Source organism: Akebia trifoliata, chromosome 3 (genome assembly GCF_017979445.1).
Source record: "Akebia trifoliata isolate Shusen 1 chromosome 3, ASM1797944v1, whole genome shotgun sequence".
NCBI lineage: Eukaryota > Viridiplantae > Streptophyta > Magnoliopsida > Ranunculales > Lardizabalaceae > Akebia > Akebia trifoliata.
In genome coordinates, this window is record NC_141377.1 from 14341322 (window position 1) to 14364459 (window position 23138).

General features: G+C 35.7%; 1 protein-coding gene across 2 annotated transcripts; it reads right to left on the minus strand.

The window, feature by feature from the left end:
• Positions 1-257: 257 nt before the first annotated feature.
• Positions 258-22125, minus strand: LOC147406039 (peptidyl-tRNA hydrolase, chloroplastic-like). Of its 2 annotated transcripts, none has more exons than XM_086433959.1 (8): positions 21755-22125; positions 7890-7974; positions 3471-3538; positions 3328-3378; positions 3165-3238; positions 966-1024; positions 795-871; positions 258-687 (listed from the first exon to the last, which is right to left on the minus strand). In XM_086433959.1, the coding sequence occupies exons 1-8, from the start codon at positions 21965-21967 to the stop codon at positions 574-576; spliced, it is 741 nt and encodes a 246-aa protein (XP_086290085.1). In that variant the 5' UTR covers positions 21968-22125; the 3' UTR covers positions 258-573. The 2 variants fall into 2 exon arrangements, with proteins under 2 accessions (XP_086290085.1, XP_086290086.1); XM_086433960.1 differs by having other exon boundaries at positions 21717-21840.
• Between the last annotated feature and the right edge of the window lie 1013 nt (positions 22126-23138).

The following is a 23138-nucleotide window of genomic DNA, read 5'->3' on the forward strand; positions in this document are numbered from 1 at the left end:
CCTGAAATTGTCCTCTTAAACATTATTATTACCTTGTCACTGCCTCAAGAAGTCTCCAATAATTCCAACAAAATGTTGCAAATACCATATCATTGTATCAGCAGCATGGTATGGGCAAAGTCAGCCTCTCCGTACTGAGAAAGATTCCCTATATATGTATGTACCTTTTTTTTTCAATGGAGACTTGACTGGTCAACTAGTGAAAGATAATAATGACAGAGATGGCAAAGCAAGGCATAACCAGAGCAACTCAGTCGAGAGAAAGTGAACTGCTTTCAGTCCAAATAGATATCTAAATCAAAGCAGCTATTGCTATCAAATCCTTATACAGACAGTATCTTTAATCTTGAAATGTTGATGATCAGCATTCTCTATGGGTACAAAAAACTTGAAATAAAAAAGAATGGATTTGTATCACTCATCAGGGCTTCTTTTCCCCGCTGACGCTGATAGGCCTCTAGCCGATGGGTTGATATTACATTTTTCCACCCCATTTACATATGACACACATTACCTTTGAACAGCATCCGAATATATGATAATCCAGTAATAAACCTTATCACATTTTAGCCCTTAACCAAGCTGTTTCATCGATTTTGCAGTGTTGACGAATGTCGCACTTTTATTGAACCCCTCCAGCAAAAGAATTCTCACTGCTTCCACTCCATTTTGAAAAGTGAATTCCAACTGAAACACAGACATTAAATCCAAGAGTTACAAAAACTTTCTTTTCTTGTTTTCCTTATCTTTCAATTGATTTTTGTGCATGCATCTATGGTTGTTATGATATGTACCTCTTCACGTTCTTGTCTATTAAATTGTCGAAGAACAAAGTTGACAGGATCCATTTTTCCAGGAGGCCGTCCAATTCCTTGTATAATTGCAGTAAACATTATCAAGATATTGTAACCTATGATAGAATGGATTACATATAAACAACAAATAAGGCTCATACAGGTCCCTACCTATCCTTAAACGAGGAAAATCACGGCTCCCTTTGAAATGGTCAATGATGCTTCTCATCCTGCAATGAAAGTAAATAAAAGATACTAAGCAGTTAAACTCTCTCCTAGGATAACCTTACAATATTTGCACATTGATCATTCATTTTTTCTAAATAGAAAAAAGGCCCAATCAGGCTTGTATTGCTTCTGCTCTTAATAGTTACCAAATGTTCCTTATTTTGAAATGTGTTTGCTATTGCAAGATCATGTTATAATGAATTCAAGTATAGCATCTCCCATCTCATTTCCTTTTCCAAACCCAAATCCTACATGAACCCTCCCACGACCCTCCACTTTCCTTCCTTATATGACCATTTAAGTTTCCTTCTAAATATCCACTCTACATCTGAAACCATTTGATGAGTTCCTTCACGTCTTCCTAGATTGTCTTTTGACACGTTCTCCTAATCCAACTTGGGGATCATATGCACTAATTATATTTCTTATCACTCTATCTTACTAATTTTATAGCTAATGATCAATCACCTATTCTCCTGACATTTACAATTTATCCATTTCTATTTCTAACTTTTATCATGTGCCAGAGCTTGTAGCCATCAATTCCTTAGCTTTTTATTCTTTTCAGTTTTGTTTATTGTAAACAAGCTACGCAATTTCTTCTTATTTCCATTGTATCCACCAACTCTAAGCTCTTACATGGCATTGTATCCAAGCTATTTAAATTTTATTGTTCATTTATGTTTATAGTAAACAAGCTATTTAATTTTTTCTTATTTCCATTGTATCCACTTAACTCTAAGCTCTTACATGTCAAAGTCCGGGACAAGTGGTGAAACGAATCCTAAACTCTTGGACTAGCATCTTTACTCACGTTCGGAAGTCTAATGCAATAACTGTTGCCTAATTTTCCCCACAATTGGATGTCTTTGTGATTCGTTGTTTCCAGAGGATGCTCTTGCTAACGCTTGCCTACTTCCCAATGCAATTGACTCCAAAGCAAAGCATGGCCTCTGGGAACGCCTTAGCATGAACAAAACCAAATGTTCGATTACTTATCAAAGAATAAAAAGGATGAAAAATTAAATCCAATGGCTAGAGATCACTACATGAAAATGATTGAACCTAATGGTTAGAAATAATGTGGGTATGTCATTACACCAAGTGATTGGGACCACAAGCATGAAAAGTTGATTTATTTTAGGAACTTATTTTCTGTTTTTATTTGAGTTTAATGTCTTTCGGGAGGACTATTTTATGTTTTCTCATTAATAAAGTGTGGGCCCAAGGTATATATCTATTTTAATTGATAAGAGGGCCGGCAACTTAATATTGTGGGTCCCATATTACAGTTCGGCAGCCACTTTTAAGTAGGTTCAACCAGCCATTTTTATTTGTAGTTATTTGTTTTACAAGTAATTAGGTTTTTAGAAGGTTAGGAAGTTAGAAAGTCTAGTTTTAGAAGGCTTCTTTTATTAGGTTTCTTTCTGTTTCTTCCTTTTTCTATTTAGACATTGTAATAGCATCTTTTAGAGATGAATAAAAAGATTTTTTTTTACAGGTTCTCTTATGAGTGTCCTTTAATGGTGTGAAACCATCATCAAAGGTGTGAAGCCATTGACATCCTTGGTGTGATGCCAAGGCCAATCTAACGTCCTTTTCTCCATCTCACTTTTCTATCCTCTCTTTTATTTTTATGTTTCCTCAACTGTTTGTGCTCCCAGAATTGTGCTGCTAAACCCTATTCTAGCCTCCACCTTGCTGTCACTTGAATACTACCCAACTGAAACGGCCCAACCTTCAACCCTGCTATCCAATAGTACTGCCACACCTTATCCATTATTCCCCAAGGGTATGTGATATTTATCTAAGCATTAAACATATTTAGTGCATTCTTGCACAATATATTCTTAGCGCAGCAAGAGAATGGATGTCAGTTAAGCAGACATCAAATACCAGAAATCCAATAAACCAAACCCAGCATTTGATTCACTCACATTGAACACTCTTTCTCTGTGTTTACAAATGTAAGGAAAATATGGATATCACCGAAGACTCGGTATAAGGCTTGATTTTCTGTTATCTTGTATTAGATAACAACTTTCTAATTGAGAAAAAAATAAACTTTTAATAGAGGATCCAAAGAAGAGCATTTACCCTTCGTGAAGAGCTACGCATATAAAAGTTTAGTTGAGAAAATACCCATTATGCCCTCCATGTCCCCCTTTTGGCAGTAAACGCAGTGTTGCAAATGGCAAATCTAAGTCATCAAATATCTGAAGAGAAGGTATGATAAGTTCATGAGCAGAACGAAGAGAAAAATGTTAATAATTCGAAACATTTAAGGGAATACTAAATTCTTTACCACAAGTACTTGCATCAATGGAATCTTGTGATATGCAACAATAGCTCCAACCTTCACAAATGGATCACAAGGTTAAATAAGTGTGAAGTAAAACTATATAGTGATAGTAAAACATAAAAGTTCTGCCAGATGAAATTACTTACAGACTCACCACTTGCATTCATGAAAGTTTGTGGTTTGGCAAGGATAACTGGAACATCTCCTATATAGCCTGCACTTTAAGAAACAGTCCAATATAAAACTTAATGAGTGCTTTAAAATTTACAAATTATTTTATCTTCACATTGTTAACTTGATAACACCACAAATGCATAAAAATGGTGATATTTTTTGGACTATAAGAATGATCTCTACGTATTAAAAGTGCTAGGTGAGGCCTTGACGGTAGACACCCCCACCCCCTGGGGCCTTGGTAGGGCTTGGGCGGCTAAAACAAAACAATGTTTCAATATTTTAATGTTGAATCAGACGAATGGCTCAGATGGGAGGATACTCTAAAAGATTCCGAATAAAATGGATCCTCAGAAAATATATATTGATCTCGAGGAAACGCATCTTACCTCTCATCTCAATTGTATGTTTGATGGAAAGCCTCAAAAAGGAAAATGCTAGCCTCAAAGGACAGAGATGGAATCAAGGGATTTTCAATAAAAATGGATTCCTAGAAAACTAAAACTGGTCCCTAAGAATACAATACCAATCTCTAGGAAACTTGTGTTTTCTGCTCATATGGAGAACTTCAAAGTTTCTTGAGGTTAGAAAATTTGATGCACAATGAAAAACATAAGGCTGAGATGGGAAGAAAAGGCTCTAATGGCGAACACTGCTGGAACTAACACTGTAATTGCGGATTTGTGACTTGTAGCCGTCCTTCGGTTTCTTCGGACTACCAGAGTCAGTCTGTGTGGCACAATCTGTTAGAGTTGCTTTGGCCTGGTTTTTTCGAAGATGGGGGTCCTATCCTCAACACAGTGTGGTTAGAATCGGTTTCTTGGAAAGACCTTTTGATGAAGATGAGGTGTTCCAAGTTATTGATAGCATGTAGCCATAAGGCACCAAGGCCTGATGGTTTTACAATGGATTTTTATAAACTGTGTTGGGAGTTGATCAAGGACCTATTGTTGGCCTTAGGTGATTTCTTTGAGGAAGGTTTTCGAATGCAACATTCATAATGTTGATCCCAAAGAAAGAAGGGGCTGAGCAGTTGAGGTATTTTAGACCAATTAGTTTAATCTCTTCAACGTACAAGATTTTGGTTAAGACCCTTGCCTCGAGACTGAAGCTAGTAATCCCCAAGATCATTGGGAAGGAGCAAGGGGCATCTATAAAAGGGAGGCAAACGTTGGATGTTGGGTTGACGGCTAACAACTGCATTGATTCTAGGAGGAAATTGGGTAAAGAGGGCTTAGTGTGCAAGTAGATATTGAAAATGCTTATGACCACGTCAATTGGAACTTTCGTTGGTATTTTCTACATCGAATGGGGTTTGGTGTGAAATGGATTAACTGGATGAGTAAATGTGTTTTTGGCCTCTTTTTCGATTTTAGTTAATCGTAGTTCGACTGGTATCTACAAAAACTCTAGAGGTTTAAGACAAGGTGACTCGTTGTCCCCTTTCCCTTTTAACATTGTGGTTGTAGCTTTGGGGAGGATGTTTGTTCAGGCAAATTCTTTGGGGGCTTTGACAAAATTCAGTGTTTCAGAGTCTGGGCCTAAAGTAATTCATCTTCAGTTTGCCAACGATATGCTAGTTTTTCTAGATGCTAGGCTTAGTCAAGTGTGTTTTCTTAGAGGTCTTTTGTGTTGGTTTGAAGAGGTGTATGGCCATCCAATTAATTTGAGGAAAAGCAAGATCTATAATATTGGGGAGGTCCTTGATATTGAGGTTTGGGTAGATTTGTCGAGTTGCTAGGTTGATTCCTTACCCACATCCTATTTGGCTCTTCCTTTGGGTGTGGCTTATAAACCTTCAGTGGTGTGGGACAAGGTTCTAGAAAGGGTTAGGAAGAAACTGAGCTCGTGGAAATAAAAGTACCTATCAAAGGGGGGTAAGATGACATTGATCAAGAGCACATTGGCTAGCATTCCAACTCATTTCCTCTCGTTGCTCGTCTTACCAAGGAGTGGAGTTGCAATTGGAAAAGATGGTAAGGGATTTTCTTTAAAATGATAGCAATGGTTATCGTTTCACTTGGTTAATTGGAAGTTAGTGTGTCGTCCTAGGAAAGTAGGTGGTCTAGGGATTAGGAGGTTCATGGATATGAATAAAGCATTGTTCAAGAAGTGGCTTTGGCATTCTAGTATTGAAAAAGATGAGTTGGAGAATTTTAATGGTGGATAAATTTAGGGAGGATCATTTGGGTAGGGAGTGCAAACAGAGCACAATCACCTTTAAGTGTGGTGTTTGGAAAGGTATTTCTATGTTGGGAGCTTTCGTGGGCAATCATATCCACTATGACGTGGGCAGAGGTGATAGGGCGTTTTTGAGAGGATCAGTGGTGCAGTGCTACCCCTCTGCGGATGTTGTTCCCCGTTCTGTACTCATTGGGCCTAATCAGGTGTGTTTTCTTAAGGGTCTTCTATGCTGGTTTGAAGTGGTATATGACCTTTCAATTAATTTGAAGAAAAGCAAGATCTATAATATTAGGAAAATCCCTGCTTTTGAGGTTTGGGTAAATCTTTGGGGTTACCAAGTTGATTCCTTACCCACGTCCTATTTGTGTCGTCTTTTGGGTACGACTTATAAATCTTCAATGGTGTGGGACAAGGTTTTGGAAAGTATTAGGAAGAGACGAGGCTCGCGGAAAATAAAATACCTATCAAATGGGGGCAAGAAGACGTTGATCAAGAGCACTTTAACTAGTATTGCAACTCATTTCCTCTCGTTGCTCATCATGCCTAGGAGTGTTGAGTTGCAGTTGGAAAAGCAGGTGAGGGATTTTCTTTGGAATGATAGGAGTGGTAATCATAAGTTCCACTTGGTTAATTGGAAGTTAGTGTCATCCTAAGAAAGTAGGTGGTCTAGGAATTAGAAGGTTTAGGGATATGAATAAAGCGTTGTTGGGGAAGTGATTTTGTGTTTTGGTATTGAAAAAGATGAGCTTTGGAAAATTTTGATGGTGGATAAGTTTAGGGAGGATCATTTGGGTTGGGAGTGCAAACGGAGCACAATCCCCTTTGGGTGTGGTGTTTGGAAAGGCATTTCTAAGTTGGGAGCTTCCGTAAGCAATCATATCTGCTACGAAGTGGGTAGAGGTGATGTGTGCATTTTTGGGAGGATCAATGGTGTATTGATACCCCTCTTCAGATGTTGTTCCCAAGTCTGTACTCACTATCCATGAGAAAAGTAATGTCGGTCTCCGCCTTCTTGGTTCCTAATGAGAGGGGTGTTTCTTGGGATCTTGGCCTGAGGAGAAGACTAATGATTGGGAGGTTGAGGATGGTATCTTTATCGTTGATTTGTTAGCCGCTACGGGGCTTTCGCTAGATAGGGCGGGTCGTCGAATTTGGAAAGGAAGTGATGATGGTCGTTTCTCTATCAAATATTTCTATTCCTTAATCGAATATATGTAAGATTCGTGTTTTCCTTCTTTTATTTGGAAATCCAAGTTCCTTCCAAAGTGTCTTTCTTTTTGTAGTCGGCGGCTTGATTAAATTGCCAATGGTTGATGTCCTTAAACCCAAGGGTCTTATCATGGTCGATTATTGTTGAATGTGTAAAGGCAGTGATGAGTCTATGGAGCACTTTCCAATTCATTATGAGGTAGCTTCTCGTGTTTGGTGCCATTTTCTATCCTTATTTAATGCCTCCAGGTGTCAGCCCAATCTTCTTGCAACTCTTCTTTTTAGTTGGAAATCCACTTCCTTTTCTGGTAGGTTGAAGATTTTATGGAGGTTAAGACCCCTCGCAATTTGCTGGGGTTTGTGGAAAGAAATGAATTTGCACAAGTTCGACAACAAGGAGAATAACTTTCAACAAATTATTTTCGACGTTTGTGGCTTGCTTTTCCTTTTGTGAAAACAGTAAGGAGTTTAGGGGCTTTTTCTTTGAAGATTTTATGTTTAGGTAGGATACTATAATTAGGAAGTATTTGTCGTTGTACATTTTTGAGGATTCCTCATCCTCCCATAAATAAATTTTTATCTTATTAAAAAAAAGGCTCTAAAGGAGAGAGATATGTGTTGTATCAGTACCTCGTCTTTTTTCTTTTTAATTTTCTTTTTATTTTTTGGATCAATGAAATTGTATTCAAAATGGAAGCTAGCCAAGGTAACCAATGAGATTCAAAAAATCCTCAAACCCAAACACCGTAGAAGTACTTAAACTCCTTCAACATCCTCATCAAAATATTGCAATAAAATAGTTAAATTAAGGTATTATAAACACGATTCTTAAGGAAATTATGCATGACTATTTTTTCAATATGCTGAAAATAAAATATAAGAATATTGCAACTATGACAGGATTCATTACATCATTTTTTATGCATCAATTCCATGTGCTCAATTTTAGCAATAAAAATTACTTAAAAATCAAAATAATTCTTAAAAAATATGCAAACCTTTTCCAAGGAGTGCTTTGAAGGAAACACTGCTTATTGATATCCCTTCAGCCTCAGCTATGGCATCTAACATTCCAAAACCAACCTGAAAAGTCCATTTGACAGAAATGTAGGATTAAAGGAAACCCATATAAAAAATCAAATTATTCTGTAAAAAATGCATCCTTACATGAGTGTATTAGTTGACGAAGGCACTCAAAAAAAAAAAACACCAAATACCGAACATCCAAACAATGTGTAAACTAATAGTATTTTAAATTAATTTAGAACTGTCGCAACATTCTTGACTTTGTAACTCTGACTACGTAGCTCAAAGTATGAATTCAGTTTATTTATTGATATTTCGTCATATTCAGATTCATCGGAATCCAAAACTAATCAAAACCCCAAACCTAGCCTCTAAATTGATCAACTGGCTTAACTACTATGTAGCCTAAACTATAACATTATTATACTCCCAACTACTAATATTTAAGTACCTAATATTCACTCCTCTTGAGAATGACCTTTCCCTCTAGGTCAAAACCACAAAATCACAATGTCAAACCACATCCATTTTAACACGTATATTATAGGCCAAATGTCTCTTGTAGTTGATGGTATTATTCTCAAAAAATAGCATTGTCAATGATTCCATATTCGTCGATCTTCTTGTCTTGGCACTTTTCGAAAATGTTTGGCTTGATAGTATACACCTCAAACTCAAAAAGAAACACAAAATCAATTGCTTCTTGTTCTGCAAATTTTTCTCCTAAATCAATGTCATACTTCTTGTCACTAAATCATTCATTCCTTGTATATTCACATGCATGGTGATGTTGACATTTATCTCGTATTTCTAGCACCATGATCATGGGGATTGGTATGAAATCAACACTTTTATGTTAGATTCAGAACCTTCCGATCTAAAATGAGAATTTTGACAACTTGTTAGGAATGGGTTCTATCATGGGATCATCTTTGGTGGTAGGATTATCTTCAGGAGCACACTAGGATATTCTCTAAAAGGATAACTGAATATGAGCATTTCTTTAATAAAATGGTGATAATCCTTCAAACATTCACTCATTGACTAGTGTTCGAAAAAAACTTCTTTTTATTCACTTAATCAAGTTAGAACTTGATGCATGATGCTCAAATATCACTTCTATGTTCTTGTCGGATCGAGATATAAATAGAAGAAAAATTAAGAAAATAAAAAAGCGGATGGTTGATTCAAGGTGATCAGACTACTTAGCCAAGTGAAGATAGTTAGTCTCATACACCCAAAGGATTCTATTTCATAGTATTCTTTGATCTTTAAATCAAAGTACAAAGAACATTTATAGAGCGATTAGCATCATCATCGAGACCTTACTACCTCAAATATTTGAGGTTAGTCGAATGAATCATGTTCTTCCATTCAATTTTGTCTAGAGACATATTTTGTTATTGAGAATATGTTCATATCCACTTTCACTACCTTAATCTACATTGTTTTTTGTCATTTCAATCGGCTTTCTCTAAGACTATATCCACATAATGGAAATACTTACTACTTCATGATCGGTAAAGGAAGGTCACTTAGCATTCTAGAAGCACAACCCCCACTTTAAGCATCCAACTCCGATTCTATGGGTAAAATTTTTCTCAATCTTTCTATCCCAGCTATAATATAGACCCGAGACAATGAAAATAGTTACTTCTGGATAATTCTAGGCCATCAATTTTCTACTTGATATTCCATTTCAAGGGTGTAGTAATAAAATAATACTCCCCATAATTAGTTTGGGTTTTACTTATTCTAAAGCCAAAGACTACAACATCTCTCCATAATTTTAGTTTTTCCCCTACTCCCTCTCTAGATATTCCTCTTCATAGGTGTGAGTAATAAAGTTACCCTAATGCGAGACACAATCAAGTTAACAATCACGGGTTCCAATGGCAATTGTAAAATAATTTAGGTTATCGCTTGTTTGGGTACAGAGTTATTTTTTTATCATTTCTTTTACCAGGATTAGTTAAAAAATTTATATTCTATTTTTGAGTTGTCTTTCGTTATTCTAGAAATTTGATTTGAATCTATGTACTATTAATATCAGTTTTCTTTAGGTCTTATTTGAGGGATCAAAACTTATCGTATTATATTTAATTGTCACATCATTTGAATGGTTATTTAGTTACCTATCCAACAAGCCTAAGACTATGTTAATTAAATGTGTTTAAGAAAGTGTTGATCAAAATGTTGATACGATATCAGTTTTACACAGGATTTGCATCTTAAGGTCAAAGGTTAAGTTATGATAGGATTAAGGTTTGAGTCTGACATGTGAGAGCCTATATCAATCTCAGTTTATTGAATAAAAAATTTTAGAGTCGTGCTAGAGTGACCTCATATTCGCACATCCTGACGTGAAAGTGTGTAGGAACCATAGATGCTTTTGACTCGTATCTCAATGAAAAACATCTATGATTCCTACACACTCACATCATGATGTGCGATGAGGTACAATCTTGAGGTCACTTCAGCATTATTCAAAATTTAAAGATATCTTCTTGTGAACTTCTTTAGTAATTGGATATGGTATAAAACCATCTTGGTGTGACGTCGAGAACCCTTGATGTGCTCACTAGGTAATTCTTCTATCTTTTTCTATTATCTTCTTCTTCATCTATACTTCCTCTTCATTTCTTTTTATTTATTTTTTTATTGTAGATCAATCACAAACCCAAACATAAACCTCATTACAACACCCTATTGCAAAAAAATTCATTGAACCCTTCAGGCCTAAACCTTTGACCATTAAGCCAAGTTAACTTTTCTCTTTGAAAATTTACCACTGCTAAGTTCTATAATTGTTTTCATCTTACCTTAACTGCAAAACTTTGTGTTTCACAAACCCAATTGGCCATGTTGAAATCCTTCACAATGGTTGGGGCCTAAAACATTTTCTTGAAATGACTCTCTATAATGTTTCTTTTCTTTTTCACCACCTAATTAGTCTTTCCCCTCTCTTTTTAAAGTAAAACAAACCTAGAATCCATGAAACTTAAGTTGTCCTACATCAATTTTGGTATAGAATTGATAAGGACATCATTGGAGTCAATGAGGTCATTTTTATTACATATATTTAGCCCAATAAAGGGTTGGACAACCAACATATTTGTTAGGATTTATTTTTAAAAAATTTATGTTATTCGGGGGTATTTTAGGTAGTTTACGTATTTGATTTATTTGTGGAAATTTTCTAATTTAAACCTAACAATAGTTTAGTTTATGTGTAAGATTTGTTATAGTGTGATTTTATTTAAGTTGTGTCCCATATTAATTAGAATTACTCAAGTTGTGCTTTAATCTTGGCCATTGGTTGCTTTTAATGGTTGAGGTTAGATTAGGGTTTTGAATCTTAGTAGGGATCGGAATAAAGCGTTTCATGCTTGTTTGAGTAATAGCAATGAGATTCCCCAATATCATGCCAAGAATAGCTAAGATTTCCATAATGGTTGAGGTTAGATTAGGGTTTTGAATCTTAGTAGGGATTGGAACGAAGTGTTTCATACTTGTTTGAGTAATAGCAATGAGATTCCCCAATATCATGATAAGAATAGCCAAGATTTCCAAAAGATGTCATTTGTTTGATGAGAAATAAAAAGAAATATCGAAAATTCGAGTGGCTAACAACCAGTTGGTTGTAGACTTTTGCTACTAGTCTTGCCTTAAACTGTTCAATCGACCCATCTGCCTTAAGCTTGGTTTTGAACACCCACTTCGAACCAACAACATTCATCTCTGGGTCTCTAGGAACAACATCCTCTCCTCCATCGCACAACCACAGTTTCCTTGTTTTGAAGGATTTAAAGTGGAGATGATGCTCCTCTGTAGTCAGTCCGATTTTTTTACTTTGAGCATAATTGGCTCTATCTTTTTGGGAGTGGATCCTTGTTTGATCTTTTTTTATATTAATATCTTCTTTCCTTGGATTAGGAGATAAATAATTGTAAGGACATTATCCAAATTTTTAATTATGATGAGATTAATTTTCAGGTTATTCCTGTGATTTAGAGATTGGATTAATCATGTGATGCCATTGCCTCGATGTCATTCCAAGGATTATGTTATTTTCTTGGTGTGATTCAAAGTACTCTATTTCTTCTTATTCTCCATCTCTTTATTTTATTTTTTTGTAAACAAATCCAGTCCAACTATTGCAACCTGTGGAACATGATCTACGGTTTAGGGAAGATAAAAGAGAAAGAAGAAAAAAAGAAATTCCAAAGAAAAGTTGTGTTATTATTTCTTCATTTCTATTTATCTAAGTTACATGATAAATAGGAAACGATGAAAAAAGACATGACATAAACATAACTAAAAGGAATTATATCTGATAATACTCCCCTTCAAGCTGTTGCAAAAATATCACACATACCCAATTTGCGTATAAGATTATCAAAACTGGCATGACCCAAGGTAATAGTGAGGACATAAGCTAATTGTTGTGATATAGAAACAAAGATGATACAGATGTCATCAGAAGTGACTTTCTCCTTGATCAAATGTTGGTCGACCTCAATGTGCTTGGTGCGATCATGTTGAACTAGATTATGAGTTATGCTAATGGCAACCTTGTTATCATAGTACAACTGAAAAGGCTGAGGAAGTGAACCTAGCTCATAAAGTAATAGTCGTAACCAAAATAACTCTTATATGCCAAAAGTCATGGATCTGAACTCAACTTCGGCACTTAAGCGAGCAACTACATATTGTTTCTTACTGCACCAAGTAACCAAATTACCACCAACTATTGTGCAATTCCCAAAAGTCGAACGATGATCAGTAATAAAACCCACCCAATCAACATCTATCCATGCTTCCACACGCATGAAATAATAAACCTTTCGTTGGACATCCTTTCATATATCGAATGATGCGTAAGGTAGCATCAAGATGTGTCGTACAAGGGGCATGCATGAATTGGCTAACACTTACCGCATCAGCAATGTCTGGTTGTGTGAGAGATAGATATGAGTTTAGCAACCAAGCGTTGATAACGACTAATATCTTCTAGAGCTTCACCATCACTTTCACTCAATCGATGATTTGACTCAATTGGAGTGTCAACTGTTTTAGCTCCACGTTTGCCAACCTCCTAAAGCAGATCTAACACATACTTGCGTTGTGAGATAAAAATGCCCGTCTTGGATTGAACTACCTCAATACTCAAAAAATATTTTAGAAGTCCAAGCTCTTTTACTTCAAAGCGATTTTCAAGAAAATGCTTCAAAGTTTGAATCTCAGTAAGGCAATTTCCTGTAATGACAATATTGTCAACATACACAATAAGAATTGAAGTTTGAGGTCCACTATGTTTGACAAATAGTGTGTGATCCCTAACATTGTTTGTAATCCACATCCTACATACCAAAATAGAACCGCTCAAACCAAGCACATGAGGATTGTTTGAGACTATATAAGGACTTCTTTAGATAACACACTTTCCCATCAGCATTGGAAAAATGAACTCCTAGAGGAGTATCCATGTATACTTCTTCTTGCAAATCACCATGCAAGAAGGCATTCTTCACATCTACTTGGTGAAGCTCCCAAGAGAAGTTTTCCACCAAAGAGAGAAGGACACGAATATAATTCATTTGACTATCGGGGTAAAGGTTTCTTAATAGTCTATGTCATAATTCTAGGCATAGCCCTTAGCAACCAACCTAGCCTCATACCTGTTAATTGATCCATCTGACTTCTACTTCACTGTGAAGTACTTCTGACATGACTTCAAAAAAATAATTACTCACAGAAAATCCAAATCATATGATAGATTACTCGAAAACACTAATGAACCACTCACAACATAAGATTAGAATCTATCTCCACATTCCTGATGAAAGGAAAAAACTATGCCTTACCTTGAAGGCTATTACAACCATGACATATGATGTAACAGCCAATCAAGTGTGAAGAATGACTCAATAGAGATCCACAAAACCCTAGTAGGTTGGATAAAGAACCCAGAAGAGGTTTTGAAGGGAAACGATCGACCTAGGATGGTCTGTGGGAGGTGGTGACAACCCTAGGTGACTGGCAGCAGCCCTAGGAGGTGGCTGAAGTGGTGCGACAGCCCCTAGAGGGGGTGGCTGCTGTATCCGGCAGCCCCTAAATGGTGGCTGCTGATGTGCGGCAGCCCTAGATGGCTGATGATGATGTGTGACAGCCCCTAGATGGCTGCTGCTGATGGAAACAGCCCCTAAATGCTGGCTGGGTGGCTGGTGATAAACCTAAAAAGGTGGGCAGCAGCCCTAGGGCTGTAGAAAGGTGGAGATCAAACCCTTATAACCTTGTTTAAGTGATCCAAGAATGATTAGGTTCCCACAATTTTCTGTAATTCTAAAACCTTACAATCTCCTAATGCGGGGCGCAAATCAAGCCAATAGTCACAGGTTGCAATGGCAATTTTGTAATCATTTAGATTATCGCTTGTTTGAGTTCAGAGTTATTTTCTTTTGATAGGCAAAGCGAAAGATTTTATTAAAAAACAAAAAAGTGACGAAGATGGTCACACAACAAAGAAGAGAAAAAATACAAAAAAAAACAGAAAAACAAAACACTCAATCTCTATAGAAGAGGTCCCATCTAAACAAAAGATCTTCAAAAGAAGTCCCTGTAAATTCAAGAAACTGCTTTGTCTCAATAAAGGCTCCTTCCCATCGAATACCTTGTTCAGCTTCAGCCAGAGTTATTTTTATCACTTTTATTTTGTTAGGATAAGTTTTAGATTAGTTTCAAAAAAAAATTGGAGTTTGTTTTGTGTCTAAGTATTATTCATGTTATTTTTCTTTAGCCTTACTTTGAGGAGTTAAAACATGTCATATTATGTTGATTTTTGTGTCAATTGAAAGATTATTCAATTAATCTTTTCAACAAGCCCAAGATTTTGCGATGATAATGAGTTTTGAGAAAGGTATGGTCAAAATACTAATAGAGTATCAATTTTACACAAGATTTGCATCTCAAGATAAAAAATGTCAATATGAAATCATGTAAGGATTAGGGTTTTGAGTCTAATAGCCTATGTATTGGCTATTGTAATTTATTTTTAATAGTCCATGAATAAAAAAAGTTTTAGCACTCTTCTTGTGATTTCTCGTGATTGAATATGATGTGATGCCATCTTGGTGTGGTGCCAAAAACCCTTGGTGTGATTCCAAGATAATTTTTATCCTTCTTATTATTTTCTTATTTCTTATTTATTTGTTCTTCCTTTTCATCACTTTTTTTTCTTTATTTTATATTTCATGTCAATTTCTAACCCTAACCAAAACCTAACTATAACACCCTACTGCAAAATATCATAATTGCAAAGCTTAAAATTTCAGATACCCAATTAGCCTTTGTTGAAATCTTTGACAAAGGCCAATAAAACCTTTTGGGTTTTAAATCTGTTCTTGAAACCCCTTTCTACAACTTTTTTTCTTGTTCTTCCCTAAGTCACCTTTCCACCACCTTTCTTAAAAGAATAACTCAAAACTAATTTAAAACAAATCACAACAAATAAAGATGATAAAAAATAACTTTAAACCCAAACAAGCAGTAATATAAATGATTACAAAATTGACATTATAACTTGTGACTATTGGATTGATTTGTGTCCCGCATTTTCTTCTCTAGTTGGAGAAAACTCATCCTCGAGTTTTAAAATGCTCGAGGATGATCATAACAAATTGTAGCTCTTCCCTTTTGGCGAAGATTTGTCCTCTTGTCTCGATGCTACGTTGAATCATAAATTTCATGTCACTATCTACTATCTACTATCTACTATCTTGACAGAACCTCTAGTATACTCATCTAAGATGATTAGGTCGACGTGAGGTAATGAAAGCTATATTATCAACAAGAACTATAAGTGTTGTCTCCAAAAAAATCATCCTTAGGCCCCTTTGATGCGTTGTGAGCCTAGTACAAGAGGTATATCTAAGGAAATCTCATATGCCAAGAAATAGAAAGTTGTTGACTTTTCCCTAACGTTATCTCATCTGTTTTTTTGTCTACCTATTATTCTATTGATGGTACCATAGAAGTTGATTTCCATGACAATCTCCTAAGTAGATATCATCTGCCTAAAGTGACACGTAAAAGATTTTGCTTCGCATCAAACATAGCCTATACACCTAAGGTCTAAGCTCGTCCCAACATGATATGACATTCCTTAAAAAAAATCACCTTGCACTCAAGACCATCAATAAACTTGCCCTAACGGAACTGAACAACGAAACTTTCGTCACAACATCCACAATGCATTTGATGTAGGACGAAGAGGGAAGAAAATGAAAAAAAAAATGGGTTTAGGATATCTAATTTGGGATATGGGTTAAGGATTTGGGCTATGATAGGATTACCCGAAAAGTTTAAGGTGAACCCCAAGGGTTTGTTTTGCAATTAAGATTAGGGGTGTCGGCTTATATAGTAAAGGTTAGCTTTGTAGGTTAAGGATTAAGGGTAAGGAGAATAATGGGGGAAAGATTTAAGGGTAACGAAAAAAGGGTTTCAAGAATTCAAGGACAAGAAAATTCAAAGAAAATTAAGATTAAAAAAGAAAGATAAAGGATAGATGATGGAACCTTGGAATCCCACTAAGAATAATGGAGAACTCACACCAAGAAACCTTATCGAAAGAACCTCATTCTTTATTCCATTAAACTTTTTGTCAATAAATCCTAATACAATCTATATATAAAGAAAACCAATCTAAGATCTAAGAATCCTAATAAAACTAAAATAGCAAATAAAAATATTAATAAAAATCTAATTTTGGCAATTTAATCTCTTCTAAATTTCCAACCATTATAAACTTAAATAAAATACATAACCACCCCCAAACATTATACAAAGACTATGGGCTAATAAAACATGAAAATAAGTCCAAAAATATATATAAATAAAAGCCCAAAATAGTAAACTAAATAAATATAAAATTATGTTTATTTAGAGTTAGATGACCTAATATGTAAGACACAATAGAAGACCCCACATCAGGAAGATACATATGGGTTGCTCTTTGAGCATAGAAGACCTCATAGGCATAACATCATGAAGACTCCACATTGGAAGAATGCCCATGAATTGCGTGCATTCACCAAAGGCAAACTTTCTCAATCAGGGAGAATTGATGGGGACATCAAAGTTTGAAGAGTAAATTTTATTTATTTAATTTTCTGTTTTGGACTTTTATTTCTCTATTTTTTTAGTTTATTTTCCCGTTTTATTAGCTCAACGTCTTTTATTTAAGTTTATAAGGGCAAAAATTTAGGAGAGATTAAATTGCTAAAATTAGAGTTTTATTAATTTTTTTATTAGGTATTTTAATTTTATTAAGATTCAGATTGATTTTCTTTACATATAAATTGTATTAGGATTTATTGACGGAGAGTTTACTAGAATAAAGACTGAGTTTCTTTCAATGGGGTTTCTTAATGTAAGTTCTCCATTATTCTTTGTGTGATTCCAAGGTTTTATCCTTCTATCCCTTATCTTTCTTTTTTAATCTTAATTTTCTTTTCTTGATTTTCTTGTTCTTGAATTCTTGATTCTTGATTCTTAATTCTTAAATTTTTGAAACTTGAATTCTTGAAACTATTTTTTCTTTACCCTTAATCATTTCCCTCATCATTCTCCTAACCCTTTATCCTTAACATACAAACCTCAACTTTTAACTATTGTTTACCATATAAACCTACACCCCTAATTGTACTTTCAAAATATTGTAATTAAACCCCGCAACCAAACCCTTGGGTTTATCCTAAACTTTAGGGTAATCCTATAGTCGCCCAAACCCCAAACTAGAGTCCCTAAACCCCCTTCGTTCATTTTCTATCTTTTTCGTCCTACATCAACATCTTATCTTCAACGTTCTCTAAGACCTTTTTAATAAGACTTGGGGAAACTAAGTTCTCATTATCATCACTACACAATTCCCTAGATGACTCGCCGAAAGGTAAGACAAATATGATCTTAACTTCCAATACCATATCCAAGCGTCACTCTATCTAGATTTAACTTTGATATAGGACAATCTATATTTATTCAAGTCTAAGTTTATTCTACTTTAGGAAGGGTGGTGGAAAGTCTAATGAGGTGGTGATGAAGACATTAAAATTATACAAAAGAATTTCAAGAAAGGGTTTCGGTCCCAAAAGGTTTTATTGGCCTTTGTGACAGATTTCAATGGTGGCCAATTGAGTATGCGGAAAATATGAAGTTTTATAGTTATGATATTTTGCAAGAGGATAGTGTAAGTAGATTTTAGGTTTAGATTTAGGGAAAGAAATTGATCTAAAATAAAAAATAAAGAAAAAAAAATAGATGAAAAGAAAGAAAAGATGAAGAATATAATGAAAATGATAGAAATAATTATCTTGCAATCACACCAAAGACCTTTGGCATCACACTATGATAGTCTCACACCATATCCAATCACTGGAGATATCTCAAGAAACAATTGCAATTTTTTTATTATGTAAACTTTAAAAAAATCAATTACAATAGTAATATATTATGTATATAGGCTCTCACATATTATACTCAAAACCCTAATCCTAAAATGACTTTAACATTGACGCTTTTGACCTTTAGATACAAATCTCATGTAAAATTGATATCTTATCTATCAGTGTTTTGATCATAACTTTCTTTCTCAAAACTCATCGAAATCGTAAAATCTTAACTCATTGGATGGATAATTGAATAACCTTCCAAATGACACAAAAATCAACCTAATATGACAAGTTTTGACCCCTCAAAGAAACGTCTAAAGAAAAATGATGTGAATAGTACTTAATCGCAACAAAATGAAAATGACAAAAAATTAATAAATAAATCAAACTCATAAAAAATCAAACTTAATCTAAAACTAATCGCAACAAAATGAAAATGACAAAAAATTAATAAATAAATAAATCTATACCTAATAAGTTATAATTTAAATGATTACAAGATTGCCAATGCAACCCATGACTGTTGACATGGTTTGTGTCTTCCATTAATAATTTAATTTTCTATTAGATTTTCTTTATATTCTATGATATTTTATGCTTTTATTTGTTCTTAATTTATTTGATATCTTAGATTCACCATTCTAAGTTAGTTTGCACTGTCCTGCATCACTCCTATTTCAAATTCATCACAGTCCAACTTAAAATGACTAAATCAACAAATCAGCTTTACTACGATAAGTAGATTCTTAACCTGTAATATTATTGTACCCTCAATTACTAATATTTAGATAACTAACAGCTTCTCTATTATCCAATTTTATGTTTATATATATAACAAGTTGGTGATATTTCTACTCAGGAATCCAAACCAAATCAAATCAGAAAAGTAAGACAGAATTAAATTGAAACGGATTTCCCCAATTTGATTTGACAAAAAAAATAAAGCACGAATCATGTTGTGTGCCTAATTCCACACACATGAGTGTACAAGCGTGGGAACGGTTCTGCTGTCAGTTACACCCATGTTGCTTAGTTGTAACCATGTCTTTCAGTTGTAGGAGTTGTAATCATGTCTTTTAGCTATAAGGTAGTTGGGTCAGTAACAATCCTAGTTGTGGTAGAAGTAGATGCTTGTTTTTAGAAGGATTTACTTGTTTGTAGGTCATGGGTGAAGAAGTGGTGTTGTAGCAACTTATTTGTATTTAAGTCTTTCATTTCAATGAAAAGAGCGGAAAAGAATTATCCTAAAAATTGTCTCAAGAGGTCGATTACCCTCGAAGTAACCATTTCTCTTTCAAAATTGTAAGAAACAAAAGGCTTGCACATAACACTAGTATCAGAGCGGATGATCCTATCATGGCTGACGGAATAAGGAACTCCAAAATCGATGAGGTGATTGCCTTATTGAAGGAATCCACAAAGAATCAAGGGAAGATGTTGCAAGACTTGGTGCAGAAAGTCACCATTATGGACTCTAAAATTGAAGGAATTTCAAGTGCCTAGAAAAAAAGAAAGGGGAGACCTCCAACACGAAATCCATTAACCAAATTGAAGATAACTCTACAATGGAACCTGACCGCGCAATTCAAACTCAAACAGCTCGGTTGGATTTTCCTCTGTTTAATGGGTCAGGACCTTCGGGTTGGTTGTATCGAGCAAAACAATTTTTTATCCACCAACAAATTCCGATTTCTCAACGATTGTTGCTGGCTTCATTCCATATGGAAGGCAAGGCCTCCAATGGCTCAAGTGGATGGAAAAATCCGGGGAGATTGCATGTTGGGAAGAGTTTGCTGCATCTTTGTTTGCACGGTTTGGTCCCTCTCAGTATGAAGACCCCACAACACTTTTCTCAAAACTTCGACAAACTACTTCAGTCGAACACTATCAAACTCGATTCGAAGAACTTGCCAACAATACTGAAGGGCTTAAAGAGTCTTTCATGGTAAGTTGCTTTGTTGGAGGATTGAAGGAGGAGATTCGCCTAAGCATCCAAATGCTAAAGCCTACCACTCTCACGGATGCTATCGGGTTGGCGTGTATGCAAGAAGAAAAAATTCTGGCCCGACGAAGGCAACCTTGATTAGATGTTGAAAGGTTGTCTTTCGTCCCTAATGCCTGACACAACAAACAGTCAAACGCTTAACACCAGTAGAAATGAAGGAAAGGAGAGAGAAGGGTTTATGTTATAATTGTGAGGAAAAGTTTGCTCCTAGGCACCGTTGTAAAGTGCAAAAACTTTCCCTCATTGAAGGGGTCTAACCTAAAGAAGATACTGATGAGGGGGATGGGGAAGTCAGAGACTTTGAAGAAGAGGTAAAAAGGGAAGACTCAAACCCTTCTCCAGAAATTTCCCTCCATGCCATTGTGGGAAATCAATCACTGCAAACCATGAGGGTCATAGGGAGATTGAGGAAAGTCACTATCATGGTACTGGTTGACTCGAGAAGCACCCATAATTTCTTAGACCCTCATATTGCCCTCAAGGCTAGATTACCTATAATTAGAGGTGGTCAATTTCAAGTTGTTGTGGCAAACAGAGATCTTCTTCCATGTCAAGGGCATTGCTTCGGTGTTAAACTCATCATGCAAGGACTCTCTATTGTGGCTGATTTCTATCTCTTGGGCCTAGGCGGTTGTGATGTTGTTTTGGAGGCTCAATGGTTACAAGAGTTGGGGCCTATTGCAGGGGACTTTGCCAACCTTACCATGGAGTTCAAAAGTGAGACAGAATCATGCATATTCAAAGGAGAGATCAACAAGGAGATGGGGTTCCTTCACAAAAAGAATGCAACAAAGACCAATCTTAAGAGAAACTCTAGCATGTTTCTACAAATCCACAGCATTACTAGGACTGTTCTAGCTCCATCATACCCACCAAAAATCAAAACCATACTAAAGTTCTTGCCAAGTGGGAGGGAATGTTGTGTGCCTAATTCCACATACACGAGTGCACAAACGTGGGACCGGTTCTGCTGTCAATTACACCCATGTTGCTCAGTTGTAACCATGTCTTTCAGTTGTAGGAGTTGTAACCATGTCTTTTAGTTGTAGGGTAGTTGGGTCTGTAACAATCCTAGTTGGGTAGAAGTAGATGCTGGGTTTAGGAGGATTTGTTTGTTTCTAGGTCATGGGTGAAGAAGTGGTGCTGTGGTAACTTATTTGTATTTAAAGTCTTTCATTTCAATGAAAAAAGCAGAAAAGAATTATTATCAAACAAACGCAAACGATCGCAAGGAATCTACCATAGCAACAAAGAAAATTAGGGCACATAAAGCAAAAGAGAACAACTGTTTTTAAAATTTAAAAGAAAAAAAAAAAAAAAAAAAAAACCTGAGGAATGTGTAATACATGTGTTTATGAAAAAGCGTGAGAGAAAACAGCCATACGTTGTGCCTGGTGTCCTTGTACTTCTTGCCTGGGTTTCCGAGGCCGACGAGCAACCATGGCTTGGGCTTCGTCTCGACAGGTGTGGTTATGGTAGAGGTTGAGGTTGCAGAAGCGAAAGAAGAGAAGTTAGGCATCCTTGCGGAGAATAGGTTTGGGTAACGGTAGGGGAAACGAATAACGTTGACTGAGGAGGAGATAGCAGGAAGAAGCATTGTTTGGGTTTTATTGACACTTTTATGGTCAAAAAATAGAGAGTGGTTGGGAAGATGAAGAAGGAATCAAGGATTTATGGTCAAATAGAGAAAGACAGAAGAGGTTGGGAAGTAGAAGGTTTCCTTCCTCCTCAAGGATAATTGTAACTGATATTGTTCTTCGGGTTATTTAGACATGCCCTTTCATATTTTCCTGAATATTTGATGACATCTCCCTTGACCTTGGTTTACCGTGAAAGATTCAAAAAATGACTTAAATATCCTCGTCTTTAAAATATAAATAAAATCCTTTTTTTCTCAAAAATCCTTTTTTGTCTTTTGAATTCTTGAAAGTTCAACCTCTAAGGTAAATTGTTTTTAACATATTCAGTCTATTCTTTGTCGATGCCCACTTTTTATTTTGTACACGGAGGATAAGGTCTTTACGCAAGTCACATGCCAAGTGGTACTTAGGGTAGTCCCACCTCCACCTAAACTACATTTCATGGTTGTTCAGTGTTGGTATTGCATCGAGTTCTGGTTGTTTCCGTACAGTCTATGACACCTTAGGCAAGTGATGTCTCGGCTAAAACTTGAATGTCTCAAGCCGCCTTTGTCGACATAGTCATAACGTTTTGTAAGTACTAAGAAGGAAGAAAGAAAGAGAGTACACAATCTTTGTTCATGGGGTTCATTCCAAAATCCAGACTATGTCCTCGGGTTCCGGAGAACCATTCACTATTATTGAAGTTATTACAATGTTATAATACGTGAAAAAGAAAGAAAACCCCCTTGAGAGAGAAGTAAAACTAGAGGTAAACAGAATGAAGTCTGGTAAAAAAGCCAAGTAGGAAAGTTAGGTGAGAAAGAAGTGGTCAGATCCAAAAGCCCCCTTTATTCATTGTTACCTTCTTCTATTTATAGGCCCCTCTCTGACTCTCGAGAGGGAACCAACTATTACCACCTATTCTTCCTTTTTTTTTCTTATTGTAGACACCCCATTTTTGCACTCACCTGATTAATTAACTCGTCAACATGATCGCGACGATTCCCAATAATGGATGGTTATTCCAATGCTCAATTTATTACCAGATATGTTTCAGAAATTCGGATGAAGTATCTCAAGCAAACGAAACTGTAGAAACCATTCTACGCTAGGAAAATGTGTCCCAAAAACATAGAAATCATCATT

Bases quoted from the DNA above. Each gene is read 5' to 3' on its own strand.
- LOC147406039 (XM_086433959.1), bottom strand. From the start codon at position 21,967: ATGCTTCTTCCTGCTATCTCCTCCTCAGTCAACGTTATTCGTTTCCCC. The intron at 3,239-3,327 runs GTAAAGAATTTA...CCTTCTCTTCAG, and splicing joins CATTGATGCAAGTACTTGTG to ATATTTGATGACTTAGATTT. The intron at 688-794 runs GTACATATCATA...TCTGTGTTTCAG, and splicing joins ATAGACAAGAACGTGAAGAG to TTGGAATTCACTTTTCAAAA.